Source organism: Hyperolius riggenbachi, chromosome 10 (assembly GCF_040937935.1).
Source record: "Hyperolius riggenbachi isolate aHypRig1 chromosome 10, aHypRig1.pri, whole genome shotgun sequence".
NCBI lineage: Eukaryota > Metazoa > Chordata > Amphibia > Anura > Hyperoliidae > Hyperolius > Hyperolius riggenbachi.
The window spans coordinates 293,136,006-293,153,579 of NC_090655.1; the positions used below are offsets into that span (position 1 = coordinate 293,136,006).

A 17,574-nucleotide genomic window follows, 5' to 3' on the forward strand; every position below is an offset into this window, starting at 1 on the left:
CACCATCCATTCTGCTCCCCGGACTCGCATAGAAGCCGAGGGGGTCACTTTTCAGCACATTTTTTAGTGATGAAAAATTAGGCTTATACGTGAGTATATAAGGTACTCCTATACATAAGTCACCCCTACTGTGACCAATCTGTGTACAGTAATGTACAGTGACCATTATCAGCTTATTACAGGCCAGTAACACTAAGTCACCCCTACTGTGACCAATCTGTGTACAGTAATGTACAGTGACCATTATCAGCTTATTACAGGCCAGTAACACTAACTCCCCCCTACTGTGACCAATCTGTGTACAGTAAAGTACAGTGACCATCAGCTTATTACAGGACGGTAACAGTAAGTCACCCCTACTGTGACCAATCTGTGTACAGTAATGTACAGTGACCATTATCAGCTTATTACAGGCCAGTAACAGTAAGTCACCCCTACTGTGACCAATCTGTGTACAGTAATGTACAGTGACCATTATCAGCTTATTACAGGCCAGTAACACTAAGTCACCCCTACTGTGACCAATCTGTGTACAGTAATGTACAGTGACCATTATCAGCTTATTACAGGCCAGTAACACTAACTCCCCCTACTGTGACCAATCTGTGTACAGTAATGTACAGTGACCATTATCAGCTTATTACAGGCCAGTAACACTAAGTCACCCCTACTGTGACCAATCTGTGTACAGTAATGTATATCAGCTTATTACAGGCCAGTAACACTAAGTCACCCCTACTGTGACCAATCTGTGTACAGTAATGTACAGTGACCATTATCAGCTTATTACAGGCCGGTAACACTACCTCACCCCTACTGTGACCAATCTGTGTACAGTAATGTACAGTGACCATTATCAGCTTATTACAGGTTGGTAAAACTAAGTTACCCCAACTGTAACCAATCTGTGTACAGTAATGTACAGTGACCTTTATCAGCTTATTACAGGCCAGTAACACTAACTCCCACCTACTGTGACCAATCTGTGTACAGTAAAGTACAGTGACCATTATCATCTTATTACAGGCCAGTAACACTAAGTCACTCCCTACTGTGACCAATCTGTGTACAGTAATGTGCAGTGACCATTATCAGCTTATTACAGGCCGGTAACACTAAGTCACCCCCTAATGTGACCAATCTGTGTACAGTAATGTACAGTGACCATTATCAGCTTATTACAGGCCAGTAACACTAAGTCACCCCCTACTGTGACCAATCTGTGTACAGTAATTTACAGTGACCATTATCAGCTAATTACAGGCCGGTAACACTAAGTCACCCTCTACTGTGACCAATCTGTATACAGTAATGTACAGTGACCATTATCAGCTTATTACAGGCCAGTAACACTAAGCCACCCCCTACTGTGACCAATCTGTGTACAGTAATGTACAGTGACTAATATCAGCTTATTACAGGCCGGTAACACTAAGTTACCCCTACTGTGACCACATCAAATTTTAGGTTCGCAAATGCGAACTCTAACGTGCTGCAAGCGTTCACAAATGTGCGAACGTCCATAGACTTCAATGGGCAGGCAAATTTTAAAAACTACAGGGACTGTTTCTGGCCACAAAAGTGATAGATAAGTTGTTTTAAGGGGTGTAACACCTGGAGGGGGGCATGCTGGAGGGGGATCCATGCCAAAAGTCCCACCAAAAATTACGTAGTTGATGCCAGGGCTGTGGAGTTTGTACAAAAATCCACAGACTCCGACTCCTCTAATTTGCATGTCACAATATTGTTGATTGAAAGTATGTAGCATAAAATTGCATCTCTTAACTGCCAACGCTTAGGAATTTTAAAAGACAACTGAAGTGAGAAGGATATGGAGGCTGCCATATCTATTCCCTTTTAAACAATACCAGTTACCTGACTATTTGGCTGATCTTCTGCCTCTAAAACTTTTAGTCACAGACTAAAACTAGTCCTTGGTAAGAGTACTTGTAGAAAGTACAGACAGGAACAGAATATCTATCAGGCCCTGTGACTGTGGGTACATGTAAGAGTGATTTGCAGGTACTCTGCAGGGGAATGAGGGGATTCTTCCTCTATTACACATTCTTCATGCACAATCTGAACATGGATCAGGCCCTAGGCAATGTAACTGTGGGTACATGTAAGAGTGATGTGCAGGTACTCTGCAGGGGAATGAGGGGATTCTTCCTCTATTACACATTCTTCCTGCACAATCTGAACCAGGTTTATGGGTGATAGGCAACACCTCTGTGTTCAAAAGCACAACATCCTTAGTGGATTCCCTGCAGCTCTGTGGGGAGTGCATATGTAGAGTATAGTACTACCGTGTAAGAAAGGAAACCTGAGACAAATGAAAGTTTTATATACACCTGGTGCTTTCTCCAGCCCCCTTCAGGATAATCAGTCCCTCGTTGTCCTCCTCCGCCACCTGGACCTTCTGCTATGAGTCCAGGTACATGATCCAGTCTGGCGTAGTGTGCATGCACACACTCTGCCGCCGGGAGCGTACTACACCTGTGCAGCACTATTGCGCAGGTACAGCATGCTCCTGGCTGTAGGAGCGGCATGCGGCCGGACTGCGCTGACTGGCTGAATTACCGGGACTCCTAGCAGAAGATCCGGGTGGTGGAAGAGGACAGCGAGGGACTGATTAGCCCCGAAGGGGGCTGGAGGAAGTCCAAGGTATGGATAAAACTTTACTTTTCATCCGTCTCAGGTACCATTTACTTCGTAGTCATCAAACCTAATTTTAACAACATATCAAATTATTTGATTTCATGAGAAAGAAAGTGTGTACATTTGCATAAACCAGCATCAATGCAGAATTATTTCCATCTCATTGACCATCTCTATTAGTGACACAGCTACACATCAGGCTTTATTCTTACAGCATAGATGTTATTTAGTATATATAAGAGATTCCTGTGTACACATCATATATACAGTCACAATCAGTTGTGTATATCTGACTTTAAAAATACGGGGACTGCTTTATAGAAGCAGCACAAGTAACTGTTTTTTTGATTGGTTTATTTCATTTTTGTGGACTAAGCACAGCTATTACTGTATATATACATTATTTATGATGACTATTATCTGAGAAATAGAACATTTTATCATATTTTCTATTTTAATTACAGTTTAATTTCATTAGGAGTCGGGAGTATTTTTTGCCGTCTCCAGGCCCCCAAATATTGCTCCGCCTCCACAGCCCTGGCTGACGCAGAGTTGTGGTTCAGTCTCTTAAGGGTAGAAATCACATTACACCGTGTTTACTGCACACAACTGCAAAGAGCTTTAGTTTATGAAGTGTGCCCAGTAATAGAGCAAATCAATCCCCAGCTCCGCAGAGCCTGTCCTAGCACCCAGGTTATACAGATACTCTTTCATGGCTCGTTCTTGTTGGAACACGCATTCAAACATCACAAGGGTGGAATTGCAGCGAGTCTGGCTGTGGCAAATCACGTGCCTCACCGGCATGTTGTTTCACCGCTGAATCTCAGCAAGGCACGCTGGAGCCATGTATCAACCATACATTATCAGTGTTACTGACCTGTAATAAGCTGATACTGGTTACTGTACATTACTGTACACAGATTGGTCACAGTAGGGGTGACTTAGTGTTACTGGCCTGTAATAAGCTGATAATGGTCACTGTACATTACTGTACACAGATTGGTCACAGTAGGGATGACTTAGTGTTACCGGCCTGTAATAAGCAGATAATGGTCACTGTACATTACTGTACACAGATTGGTCACAGTAGGGGTGACTTAGTGTTACCGTCCTGTAATAAGCTGATAATGGTCACTGTACATTACTGTACACAGATTGGCCACAGTAGGGGTGACTTAGTGTTACTGGCCTGTAATAAGCTGATAATGGTCACTGTACATTACTGTACACAGATTGGTCACAGTAGGGATGACTTAGTGTTACTGGCCTGTAATAAGATGATAATGGTCACTGTACATTATTGTACACAGATTGGTCACAGTAGGGGGGGACTTAGTGTTACTGTCCTGTAATAAGCTGATAATGGTAACTGCGCATTACTGTACACAGATTGGTCACAGTAGGGGTGAGTTAGTGTTACCGGCCTGTAATAAGCTGATAATGGTCACTGTACATTACTGTACACAGATTGGTCACAGTAGGGATGACTTAGTGTTACCGGCCTGTAATAAGCTGATAATGGTCACTGTACATTACTGTACACAGATTGGTCACAGTAGGGGTGACTTAGTGTTACTGGCCTGTAATAAGCTGATAATGGTCACTGTACATTACTGTACACAGATTGGTCACAGTAGGGGTGACTTAGTGTTACTCCCCTGTAATAAGCTGATAATGGTCACTGTACATTACTGTACACAGATTGGTCTCAGTAGGGGTGACTTAGTGTTACTGGTCTGTAATAAGATGATAATGGTCACTGTACATTACTGTACACAGATTGGTCACAGTAGGGGTGACTTAGTGTTACCAGCCTGTAATAAGCTGATAATGGTCACTATACATTACTGTACACAGATTGGTCACAGTAGGGATGACGTAGTGTTACCGGCCTGTAATAAGCTGATAATGGTCACTGTACATTACTGTACACAGATTGGTCACAGTAGGGGTAACTTAGTGTTATCAGCCTGTAATAAGCTAATAATGGTCACTGTACATTACTGTACACAGATTGGTCACAGTAGGGCTTAGTGTTACCGGCCTGTAATAAGCTGATAATGGTCACTGTACATTACTGTACACAGATTGGTCACAGTATAGGGTGACTTAGTGTTACTGGCCTGTAATAAGCTGATAATGGTCACTGTACATTACTGTACACAGATTGGTCACAGTACTGGTGACTTAGTGTTACCGGCCCGTAATAAGCTGATAATGGTCACTGTACATTACTGTACACAGATTGGTCACAGTAGGGGTGACTTAGTGTTACCGGCCTGTAATAAGCTGATAATGGTAACTATACATTACTATACACAGATTGGTCACAGTAGGGGGTGACTTAGTGTTACTGGCCTGTAATAAGCTGATAATGGTCACTGTACATTACTGTACACAGATTGGTCACAGTACTGGTGACTTAGTGTTACCGGCCCGTAATAAGCTGATAATGGTCACTGTACATTACTGTACACAGATTGGTCACAGTAGGGGTGACTTAGTGTTACCGGCCTGTAATAAGCTGATAATGGTAACTATACATTACTGTACACAGATTGGTCACAGTAGGGGTGACTTAGTGTTATCAGCCTGTAATAAGCTAATAATGGTCACTGTACATTACTGTACACAGATTGGTCACAGTAGGGGGTGACTTAGTGTTACCGGCCTGTAATAAGCTGATAATGGTCCCTGTACATTACTGTACACAGATTGGTCACAGTAGGGGGTGACTTAGTGTTACTGGCCTGTAATAAGCTGATAATGGTCACTGTACATTACTGTACACAGATTGGTCACAGTAGGGGGTGACTTAGTGTTACTGGCCTGTAATACGCTGATAATGGTCACTGTACATTACTGTACACAGATTGGTCACAGTAGGAGTGACTTAGTGTTACTGGCCTGTAATAAGCTGATAATGGTCACTGTACATTACTGTACACAGATTGGTCACAGTAGGGGGTGACTTAGTGTTACCGGCCTGTAATAAGCTGATAATGGTCACTGTATGTTACTGTACACAGATTGGTCACAGTAGGCATGCTGTGGCTGTGTATGAACGTCTGCAGCAGAGGCCAGAGCTGTGTTGTCAAGGCATATACAGTACATTTTATATCCAAATAATGTTTTCTTAAAAAACATGGAGGATGGAGGAAAAACGTTTTAGCCACTTATTTAGGAAAGGGTTCTTTACAGCAAGAGTGATTAACCACTTCGCATCCAGACCTTGTTTTCCCCTTATTGACCAGAGCAGTTTTGACGCTTTAGCGGTGTCCCTGTTTAATCACCAATAACTTAATCTGTACTCGTGCCACATAAATGATCTATATATCTTTTTTTTCAAGACAAACTAAGCTTTCATTGGGGGGTATTTGGTCCCAAGTAAAATGTTCCTCTCTATGCATGTTAATGGGAAAAAGGGGGGAAAATAAAAAAATTTCACTATTTCTCAATTTTGACCAATTTCTGTTTAAAAATAAAAAGTGTGATTGACATAAAAACTGTGCCACCAGTTAAAGTCGCCCCAGTATAGATATCCAGATGTGTCCCCAGGATCACCCCACCCCCCCAGTATAGCCAGATGTGTCCCCAATATTAGCCCCCCCAGCATAGCCAAATGTGTCCCGTGTTTGCCACCCCCAGAATAGATTGACAGATGCACCCCCAGGAATAGTGCCCCTCTTTATAGCCAGATGTGTCCCCAGATCAGGATTACCCCCATTATGGCCAGATGTACCCCCAGGATTAGCGCTGCCCCCCATTATAGCCAAACGTGCCCCCAGTATTAAGTTATGGGCCCCCCCAGGTGCCCAGATGTGCAAAATTTGTAAACCCCACTCCCCTTGGTTCCTCAGATGCCCCCCAGTAAACATGTATTCCCCCTTTGGATATCCCCCTCCCCTCAAGAAACTATAGCCAGATGTCCCCCCCCATCAGGCAGCCCCCTCCGTGCACATATAGTTAATAAAAATGCACAAGCAAGCAGCCACACTCACCTACCTCGTTCCTGCGACTGTCCTGAAGGCTGATCCTCCGATCCCCGCTCTGCAGTCAGCCACATATTGCCGGTAACCCGGGTCTCGGCTTGATGACGTCATCAAGCCGGGACCCGGGTTTCCGGCAATATGCGGCTGACTGCAGAGCGGGGATCGGAGGATCAGCCTTCAGGACAGTCGCAGGAACGAGGTAGGTGAGTGTGGCTGCTTGCTTGTGCATTTTTATTAACTATATGTGCGCCGAGGGGGACAGGTGAAGGATCGCTGCAGTTCACTACTGCAGCGATCATTCATAGGAGGAGGGTATACTAATTGGTCAAAAGGGAACATGTTCCCTTCCACCAATTAGTATTGCAGCTGACAGTGCTGGAGGGTGCGCTCTGAAGAGCACCCAACCGTGCACAGCAGGGCTGCAGCCAGGTCAGTATATCTACGTCACTGTGGCTTGGAGGATGCCACAGCTGACGTAGATATACTGTAGTGGAGGGGAAAGTGGTTAAGATGTGGAATATCATTGCCACAGGAAGTAGTTATGGCAAATTCTATACCTGCATTTAAAGGGGGCTTAGATGCTTTCCTTGCGTTGAAAGACATCCATGGCTACAATCACTACGGAATGCCCAAGGATGTTGATCCAGGGATTTTATCTGATTGCCATCTGGAGTCGGGAAGGAATTTTCTCCCTTTTTGGCTAATTGGACCATGCCTTGTAAGGATTTTTCGCTTTCCTCTGGATCAACAGGAATATTTGAGGGTGCAGGCTGGTGTTGTTCTGTCCTCTGGATCAGCAGAGATATGTGAGGGTGCAGGCTGGTGTTGTGCCTTCCTCTGGATCAGCAGGGATATGTGAGGGTGCAGGCTGGTGTTGTACCTTCCTCTGGATCAGCAGGGATATGTGAGGGTGCAGGCTGGTGTTGTGCCTTCCTCTGGATCAGCAGGGATATGTGAGGGAGCAGGCTGGTGTTGTACCTTCCTCTGGATCAGCAGGGATATGCGAGGGTGCAGGCTGGTGTTGTGCCTTCCTCTGGATCAGCAGGGATATGTGAGGGTGCAGGCTGGTGTTGTGCCTTCCTCTGGATCAGCAGGGATATGTGAGGGTGCAGGCTGGTGTTGTGCCTTCCTCTGGATCCGCAGGGATATGTGAGGGAGCAGGCTGGTGTTGTGCCTTCCTCTGGATCAGCAGGGATATGTGAGGGTGCAGGCTGGTGTTGTACCTTCCTCTGGATCAGCAGGGATATGTGAGGGAGCAGGCTGGTGTTGTGCCTTCCTCTGGATCAGCAGGGATATGTGAGGGAGCAGGCTAGTGTTGTGCCTTCCTCTGGATCAGCAGGGATATGTGAGGGAGCAGGCTGGTGTTGTGCCTTCCTCTGGATCAGCAGGGCTTATGTGAGGGAGCAGGCTAGTGTTGTGCCTTCCTCTGGATCAGCAGGGATATGTGAGGGTGCAGGCTAGTGTTGTGCCTTCCTCTGGATCAGCAGGGATATGTGAGGGTGCAGGCCGGTGTTGTGCCTTCCTCTGGATCAGCAGGGATATGTGAGGGAGCAGGCTGGTGTTGTACCTTCCTCTGGATCAGCAGGGATATGTGAGGGAGCAGGCTGGTGTTGTGCCTTCCTCTGGATCAGCAGGGATATGTGAGGGAGCAGGCTGGTGTTGTACCTTCCTCTGGATCAGCAGGGATATGTGAGGGAGCAGGCTGGTGTTGTGCCTTCCTCTGGATCAGCAGGGATATGTGAGGGAGCAGGCTGGTGTTGTGCCTTCCTCTGGATCAGCAGGGATATGTGAGGGAGCAGGCTGGTGTTGTACCTTCCTCTGGATCAGCAGGGATATGTGAGGGAGCAGGGTGGGGTTGTGCCTTCCTCTGGATCAGCAGGGATATGTGAGGGAGCAGGCTAGTGTTGTGCCTTCCTCTGGATCAGCAGGGCTTATGTGAGGGAGCAGGCTAGTATTGTGCCTTCCTCTGGATCAGCAGGGATATGTGAGGGAGCAGGCTAGTGTTGTGCCTTCCTCTGGATCAGCAGGGATATGTGAGGGAGCAGGCTGGTGTTGTGCCTTCCTCTGGATCAGCAGGGATATGTGAGGGTGCAGGCTAGTGTTGTGCCTTCCTCTGGATCAGCAGGGATATGTGAGGGTGCAGGCTGGTGTTGTACCTTCCTCTGGATCCGCAGGGATATGTGAGGGAGCAGGCTGGAGTTGTGCCTTCCTCTGGATCAGCAGGGATATGTGAGGGTGCAGGCTGGTGTTGTACCTTCCTCTGGATCAGCAGGGATATGTGAGGGAGCAGGCTGGTGTTGTGCCTTCCTCTGGATCAGCAGGGATATGTGAGGGAGCAGGCTGGAGTTGTGCCTTCCTCTGGATCAGCAGGGATATGTGAGGGTGCAGGCTGGTGTTGTACCTTCCTCTGGATCAGCAGGGATATGTGAGGGAGCAGGCTGGTGTTGTGCCTTCCTCTGGATCAGCAGGGATATGTGAGGGAGCAGGCTGGTGTTGTACCTTCCTCTGGATCAGCAGGGATATGTGAGGGTGCAGGCTGGTGTTGTGCCTTCCTCTGGATCAGCAGGGATATGTGAGGGTGCAGGCTGGTGTTGTACCTTCCTCTGGATCAGCAGGGATATGTGAGGGAGCAGGCTGGTGTTGTGCCTTCCTCTGGATCAGCAGGGATATGTGAGGGAGCAGGCTGGTGTTGTACCTTCCTCTGGATCAGCAGGGATATGTGAGGGTGCAGGCTGGTGTTGTGCCTTCCTCTGGATCAGCAGGGATATGTGAGGGAGCAGGCTGGTGTTGTGCCTTCCTCTGGATCAGCAGGGCTTATGTGAGGGAGCAGGCTAGTGTTGTGCCTTCCTCTGGATCAGCAGGGATATGTGAGGGTGCAGGCTAGTGTTGTGCCTTCCTCTGGATCAGCAGGGATATGTGAGGGTGCAGGCCGGTGTTGTGCCTTCCTCTGGATCAGCAGGGATATGTGAGGGAGCAGGCTGGTGTTGTACCTTCCTCTGGATCAGCAGGGATATGTGAGGGAGCAGGCTGGTGTTGTGCCTTCCTCTGGCTCAGCAGGGATATGTGAGGGTGTAGGCTGGTGTACTATCTTCCTCTGGATCAGCAGGGATATGTGAGGGAGCAGGCTGGTGTTGTGCCTTCCTCTGGATCAGCAGGGATATGTGAGGGAGCAGGCTGGTGTTGTACCTTCCTCTGGATCAGCAGGGATATGTGAGGGTGCAGGCTGGTGTTGTGCCTTCCTCTGGATCAGCAGGGATATGTGAGGGTGCAGGCTGGTGTTGTACCTTCCTCTGGATCAGCAGGGATATGTGAGGGAGCAGGCTGGTGTTGTGCCTTCCTCTGGATCAGCAGGGATATGTGAGGGAGCAGGCTGGTGTTGTACCTTCCTCTGGATCAGCAGGGATATGTGAGGGTGCAGGCTGGTGTTGTGCCTTCCTCTGGATCAGCAGGGATATGTGAGGGAGCAGGCTGGTGTTGTGCCTTCCTCTGGATCAGCAGGGCTTATGTGAGGGAGCAGGCTAGTATTGTGCCTTCCTCTGGATCAGCAGGGATATGTGAGGGTGCAGGCTAGTGTTGTGCCTTCCTCTGGATCAGCAGGGATATGTGAGGGAGCAGGCTAGTGTTGTGCCTTCCTCTGGATCAGCAGGGATATGTGAGGGAGCAGGCTGGTGTTGTGCCTTCCTCTGGATCAGCAGGGATATGTGAGGGAGCAGGCTGGTGTTGTGCCTTCCTCTGGATCAGCAGGGATATGTGAGGGAGCAGGCTGGTGTTGTACCTTCCTCTGGATCAGCAGGGATATGTGAGGGAGCAGGCTGGTGTTGTGCCTTCCTCTGGCTCAGCAGGGATATGTGAGGGTGTAGGCTGGTGTACTATCTTCCTCTGGATCAGCAGGGATATGTGAGGGAGCAGGCTGGTGTTGTGCCTTCCTCTGGATCAGCAGGTATATGTGAGGGAGCAGGCTGGTGTTGTGCCTTCCTTTGGATCAGCAGGGATATGTGAGGGTGCAGGCTGGTGTTGTATCTTCCTCTGGATCAGCAGGGATATGTGAGGGAGCAGGCTGGTGTTGTGCCTTCCTCTGGATCAGCAGGGATATGTGAGGGAGCAGGCTGGTGTTGTGCCTTCCTCTGGATTAGCAGGGATATGTGAGGGTGCAGGCCGGCGTTGTGCCTTCCTCTGGATCAGCAGGGATATGTGAGGGCGCAGGCTGGTGTTGTGCCTTCCTCTGGATCAGCAGGGATATGTGAGGGAGCAGGCTGGTGTTGTGCCTTCCTCTGGATCAGCAGGGATATGTGAGGGAGCAGGCTGGTGTTGTGCCTTCCTCTGGATCAGCAGGGATATGTGAGGGTGCAGGCCGGCGGTGTGCCTTCCTCTGGATCAGCAGGGATATGTGAGGGAGCAGGCAGGTGTGGCGGGTCCTGACGGCGAAAACCGGAAGAGGCCGCCAGCGGGACCCGGAGCATTAGAGAGACTCGTCGTGGGCACCGATCAGCTGCAGGGGGCTGAGGTAAGCCCCAGGTGTGTAAAACTCAATTTGTGTCACTTAAAGGGACACTTAAGTCAAACAAAAAAAATGAGTTTTACTCACCTAGGGCTTCCAATAGCCCCCTGCAGCTGTCCGGTGCCCTCGCCGTCTCCCTCCGATCCTCCTGGCCCCGCCGGCAGCCACTTCCTGTTTCGGTGACAGGAGCTGACAGGCTGGGGACGCGAGTGATTCTTCGCGTTCCCAGACACATTAGCACCCTCTATGCTGCTATATGGTATATGATATATGCTATAGCAGCATAGATGGCGCTATTGTGGCCAGGAACGCGAAGAATCACTCGCGTCCCCAGCCTGTCAGCTCCTGTCACCGAAACAGGAAGTGGCTGCCGGTGGGGCCAGGAGGATCGGAGGAAGACGGCGAGGGCACCGGACAGCTGCAGGGGGCTATTGGAAGCCCCAGGTGAGTAAAACTCATTTTTTTTGTTTGACTTAAGTGTCCCTTTAAAGTTCACTTTAAAATCCACTTTTTTTTTCTCTAAAGGCAGCCATACACTGGTCGATGTGCCATCAGATTGACCAGCTGACAGATCCCCATCTGATCGAATCTGATCAGATAGGGATCGTATGGCTGCCTTTACTGCAAACAGATTGTGAATCGATTTCAGCCTGAAACCGATCACAATCTGTTCAGCTGCTCCTGCCGCCTGTCCCCCCCCCCCCCCCCCGTATACATTACCTGAGGCTGGCTCCCGGGCGTCTTCTCCACGCTGCACCGCACCGCTGTTCTTGCTCCATCCCGGCGCTTCCTGTGTTACTCCGTGACCAGGAAGTTCAAATAGAGCGCCCTCTATCACTGCAGTGACCCAGGAAGCGCCGGGATGGAGCGGGTGCAGCGCTGAGAAGATGCGGAGAAGACGCCCGGGAGCCCGCATCAGGTAATGTATTTTTCATCGGATCGGCCGCCGCTAGCGACGCGCACTTTACCCGCGGGCGATCGAGGGTAATTTCCCGCACGGCGCGATCGACGGACCGATCCGATTTCGGGAGGAAATCGGATCGTCGGCGGCGTTTACCGCGAACGATTGGCAGCAGATTCGATCCCAGGATCGAATCTGCTGTCGAAACGGCCGGGAATCGGGCCAGTGTATGGCCACCTTTACTCTCTGGCTGCAAACAAACACTGGCTAATTACATAGCTTCTCTCCAAGGGTGGAATTTGTCACCTAGCCTTGCTGGGGGTTATCCAGCCCATCCATCACAGATAAGGCTGAACTATCATGAATCCCAAGTTTCTGGCAGAATGGTGTCTCTAGCATTCTCACCTCCACACAGAACTAGCAAATGCCCAGATCTTATCAGTTTCTCTCTGGAAGCAGCTGACCTGCTGTGACCTCAGGAATCCCAATATTCATATGTTCTCCATATTTGCTTCATAATTCCTGGCATAGCAGATCTCCCTGCCCATGCTATCTGCACAGGTTGTGGGATTCCGTAGGGCGCTGGTTCTGACAGGTTTATGAACCAATCGGGCTGCCAGATCTAGTGTAAGATTGTTTTAAAATAACCCTCTAATACCCCAGGGGTCCGATTCCCCAAGTTTGGTATCAACGTTCTTGATAAATTCTGACAAACCTAAAAATGTTACTAGATTTAACATAACTTGTATGGTTTGCAGATGAGCACACCTATCATGAGTCAGGTATATTTTTGTGTTCATGCGAGGGGCGGGCAGATCTCCTGTTCCAAAGAGGTGTGTGATCCACGCCCCTAACCCCTCCTTGCTGGAGTGGGGGCTATAACCACAGAGAGCCCATAAAGCTCTGGGTCCTTCACCTTTCATCTGACGTCGAAGTAACATCAAATCGACCAGCCCGCCGGACACAAGCCCAAAACCGCCATCTTGGACTTTACGCCAAAGACTTGCGATTGCCGCATGGACTACCAATAACAGTATTTGAACTGTATATCCAGACATTGTTTCTTTTCATCTCTTCTCTCTGTCAAATCAATCTGTTCTAAAGTAAGCTCTGTGTGTATGTAGTTTAGAAATATACTAACGATTTTATCGTTCAGTTGCGTGCCCTTTCTGGTCATCTGATTGCTGCTATAACAAATCTGCCCTCTGAAGAGTCAGTCATACTACCGCATTGTTTTATGATTTGCTTATAAATTGTTGATTTGCTAGCTAGGTTGTAAATAACAGTTTCTTCCTTCTCGGATTAGCTAGTACCAGATTTCCTGTGCGAAATCGATAACTTTCGTTTCTCGATTGTAAATACAATTCAAGATTGCATCATATAGGGACCCAGTAACCTTTCTTTTATGTCACATTGCTCACAGTCTTTAAGCCGTCGGAAGTGACTATTCCCCAAACGGTGACTGGAGCGTGTCGAACGTTATTGGGCTGGCTACCGTATTATGATAGCGTTGGGGTCTCTTCGCCCTAGTTGGAGACTGTCTGCTCCATTCATCCAATCAGGCAGTGGTGGCAGTGTATTTACCCGACTTCCAGCGCGAAATCGATATTTTTTTAGTTTACAGATTGTACATACAGGGAGTGCAGAATTATTATGCAAGTGGTATTTTTGAGGAATAATTTTATTATTGAACAACAACCATGTTCTCAATGAACCCAAAAAACTCATTAATATCAAAGCTGAATATTTTTGAAAGTAGTTTTTAGTTTGATTTTAGTTTTAGCTATTTTAGGGGGATATCTGTGTGTGCAGGTGACTATTACTGTGCATAATTATTAGGCAGCTTAACAAAAAACAAATATATACCCGTTTCAATTATTTATTTTTACCAGTGAAACCAACATAACATCTCAACATTCACAAATATACATTTCTGACATTCAAAAACAAAACAAAAACAAATCAGTGACCAATATAGCCACCTATCTTTGCAAGGACACTCAAAAGCCTGCCATCCATGGATTCTGTCAGTGTTTTCATCTGTTTACCATCAACATTGCGTGCAGCAGCAACCACAGCCTCCCAGACACTGTTCAGAGAGGTGTACTGTTTTCCCCCCTTTACACAGGTTCTCAATGGGGTTTAGATCAGGTGAACAAGGAGGCCATGTCATTAGTTTTTCTTCTTTTATACCCTTTCTTGCCAGCCACGCTGTGGAGTACTTGGACGCGTGTGATGGAGCATTGTCCTGCATGAAAATCATGTTTTTCTTGAAGGATGCAGACTTCTTCCTGTACCACTGCTTGAAGAAGGTATCTTCCAGAAACTGGCAGTAGGACTGGGAGTTGAGCTTGACTCCATTCTCAACCCGAAAAGGCCCCACAAGCTCATCTTTGATGATACCAGCCCAAACCAGTACTCCACCTCCACCTTGCTGGCGTCTGAGTCAGACTGGAGCTCTCTGCCTTTTACCAATCCAGCCACGGGCCCATCCATCTGGCCCATCAAGACTCACTCTCATTTCATCAGTCCATAAAACCTTAGAAAAATCAGTCTTGAGATATTTCTTGGCCCAGTCTTGACGTTTCAGCTTGTGTGTCTTGTTCAGTGGTGGTCGTCTTTCAGCCTTTCTTACCTTGGCCATGTCTTTGAGTATTGCACACCTTGTGCTTTTGGGCACTCCAGTCATGTTGCAGCTCTGAAATATGGCCAAACTGGTGGCAAGGAGCATCTTGGCAGCTGCACGCTTGACTTTTCTCAGTTCATGGGCAGTTATTTTGCGCCTTGGTTTTTCCACATGCTTCTTGCGACCCTGTTGACTATTCTGAATGAAACGCTTGATTGTTCGATGATCACGCTTCAGAAGCTTTGCAATTTTAAGAGTGCTGCATCCCTCTGCAAGATATATCTCACTATTTTTGACTTTTCTGAGCCTGTCAAGTCCTGCTTTTGACCCATTTTGTCAAAGGAAAGGAAGTTGCCTAATAATTATGCACACCTGATATAGGGTGTTGATGTCATTAGACCACACCCCTTCTCATTACAGAGATGCACATCACCTAATATGCTTAATTGGTAGTAGGCTTTCGAGCCTATACAGCTTGGAGTAAGACAACATGCATAAAGAGGATGATGTGGTCAAAATACTCATTTGCCTAATAATTCTGCACTCCCTGTACAATCAGGATTGTACATGTATGGGCACCTCCAACCAATCTTAACCGTTACTACGCACACAGTGAATTTGCCTCCAGCTGTCTCTAGTGCATGAGACCTGCATGGCAACAGTGGCCTAGTAATACGGGATTGGTGGATGTTTGTCCCATTACATATTGTCGGCAGCTGCGCGACCAATCTTTGTCAGTCTGCTCACCGTACTTCCTGCGTATGCTGACGGGAGCAGATTAGACGGGATTGCGGGGCTGGATTGTCACAGCCTCTGTCTTAGAATGGGCCATCCATATACCCAGTGTCCCGAGCCATGGTCCAATATAGGGGAACATGTATACAAGGAAATGGAAAGAATCCTTGAAGAGCAATCTGCTGAGGCTTTCCCTGATAGAGTGCCACCAAAAATGTCACCCACCGCTCTGGGACCCCGCCCATCCCCCTCCCCCGCTCATCCCCCGCTCTGGGACCCCGCCGCTCCCCCTTCCCTGCTCTCGGACCCCGCCCCCCTCCCCAAATCTAGCAACCATTAAAGGACAACTGTAATGAGAGGGGTATGGAGGCTGCCATATTTATTCCATTTTAAACAATACCAGTTCCCTGGCTAACCTGCTGATCACCTGCCTAGAATACTTTTAGCCATACACCCTGAACAAGCATGCAGCAGATCAGGTGTTTCTGACATTGTTGTCAGATCTGACTGGATGAGCTGCATGCTTGTTTCTGGTGTGATCCAGACACTACTGCAGCCAAATAGATCAGCGGCAACTGGTATTGTTGAAAAGGAAATAAATATGGCAGTCTTCATATCCCTCTCACTACAGTTGTCCTATAATGTGGCCAGTATGAGATCTGCCAGAGCTCATAGGGAAGTTATAAATACTATTTAGTGGGTGATTCTCAGATTTGGGAAGTCATCGCCTGATCAGCATTGTATTTCTACTGTAAGATGCAGCCGGATATTTCTCAGTCACCCATCACCCCGCCCCCCCCCCCCCCCCCCTCCACAGAACAGTACATACTCCAAAGCCATCAGTGTGTCTGTACTGTTATTGTTTGTGAGCTGTCACCAAATACAACCAAGAATGATAGCTTAAGGTGAAAAAGATCTAACATGAGTATCAGTCTGAGCAGTGATGCAGTCATAACAATTCAAAATTCAAATTTAATGTTGAATACTCACCTGTTATGTCCTCTGTAGCATTGTCCTCCTCTTTACTTGTCCTCATCATGTCACCCTCCTCCATAGACTGCTGATCACTCCTCACATACGTCTCCTCTTCTTCCTCTTTACATGTCCGCATCATGTCACCTTCCTCCATAGACTGCTGATCACTCCTCACATACGTCTCTTCTTCTTCCTCTTTACTTGTCCTCATCATGTCTCCCTCCTCCATAGACTGCTGATCACTCCTCACATATGTCTCTTCTTCCTCTTTACTTGTCCTCATCATGTCACCCTCCTCCATAGACTGCTGATCACTCCTCACATATGTCTCCTCTTCTTCCTCTTTACATGTCCTCATCATGTCACCCTCCTCCATAGACTGCTGATCACTCCTCACATACGTCTCTTCTTCTTCCTCTTTACATGTTCTCATCATGTCACCCTCCTCTATAGACTGCTGATCACTCCTCACATACGTCTCTTCTTCCTCTTTACTTGTCCTCATCATGTCACCCTCCTCCATAGACTGCTGATCACTCCTCACATATGTCTCCTCTTCTTCCTCTTTACTTGTCCTCATAATGTCACCCTCCTCCATAGACTGCTGATCACTCCTCACATACGTCTCTTCTTCTTCCTCTTTACATGTTCTCATCATGTCACCCTCCTCTATAGACTGCTGATCACTCCTCACATACGTCTCTTCTTCTTCCTCTTTACTTGTCCTCATCTTGTCTCCCTCCTCCATAGACTGCTGATCACTCCTCACATACGTCTCTTCTTCCTCTTTACTTGTCCTCATCATGTCACCTTCCTCCATAGACTGCTGATCACTCCTCACATATGTTTCTTCTTCTTCCTCTTTACATGTTCTCATCATGTCACCCTCCTCCATAGACTGCTGATCACTCCTCACATATGTCTCTTCTTCTTCCTCTTTACATGTCCTCCTCATGTCACCCTCCTCCATAGACTGCTGATCACTCCTCACATATGTCTCTTCTTCCTCTTTACTTGTCCTCATCATGTCACCCTCCTCCATAGACTGCTGATCACTCCTCGCATATGTCTCTTCTTCTTCCTCTTTAATTGTTACCATCATGACACCCTCCTCCATACACTGCTGATCACCCCTCACATACGTCTCTTCTTCCTCTTTACTTGTCCTCATCATGTCACCCCCCTCCAT

The 17,574-nt window shown here is 47.6% G+C and overlaps 1 protein-coding gene across 1 annotated transcript in view; it reads right to left on the bottom strand.

Moving 5' to 3' along the window:
- The window catches only part of LOC137537309 (zinc finger protein 300-like), a 24,759-nt gene extending 8,143 nt beyond the window's left edge, over positions 1-16,616 (bottom strand). The window contains exon 1 of the mRNA XM_068259383.1: positions 16,401-16,616. Coding sequence (XP_068115484.1) covers positions 16,401-16,614 — 214 coding nt within the window. The 5' untranslated portion in view covers positions 16,615-16,616. The remainder of the gene's footprint in view (positions 1-16,400) is intronic.
- Between the last annotated feature and the right edge of the window lie 958 nt (positions 16,617-17,574).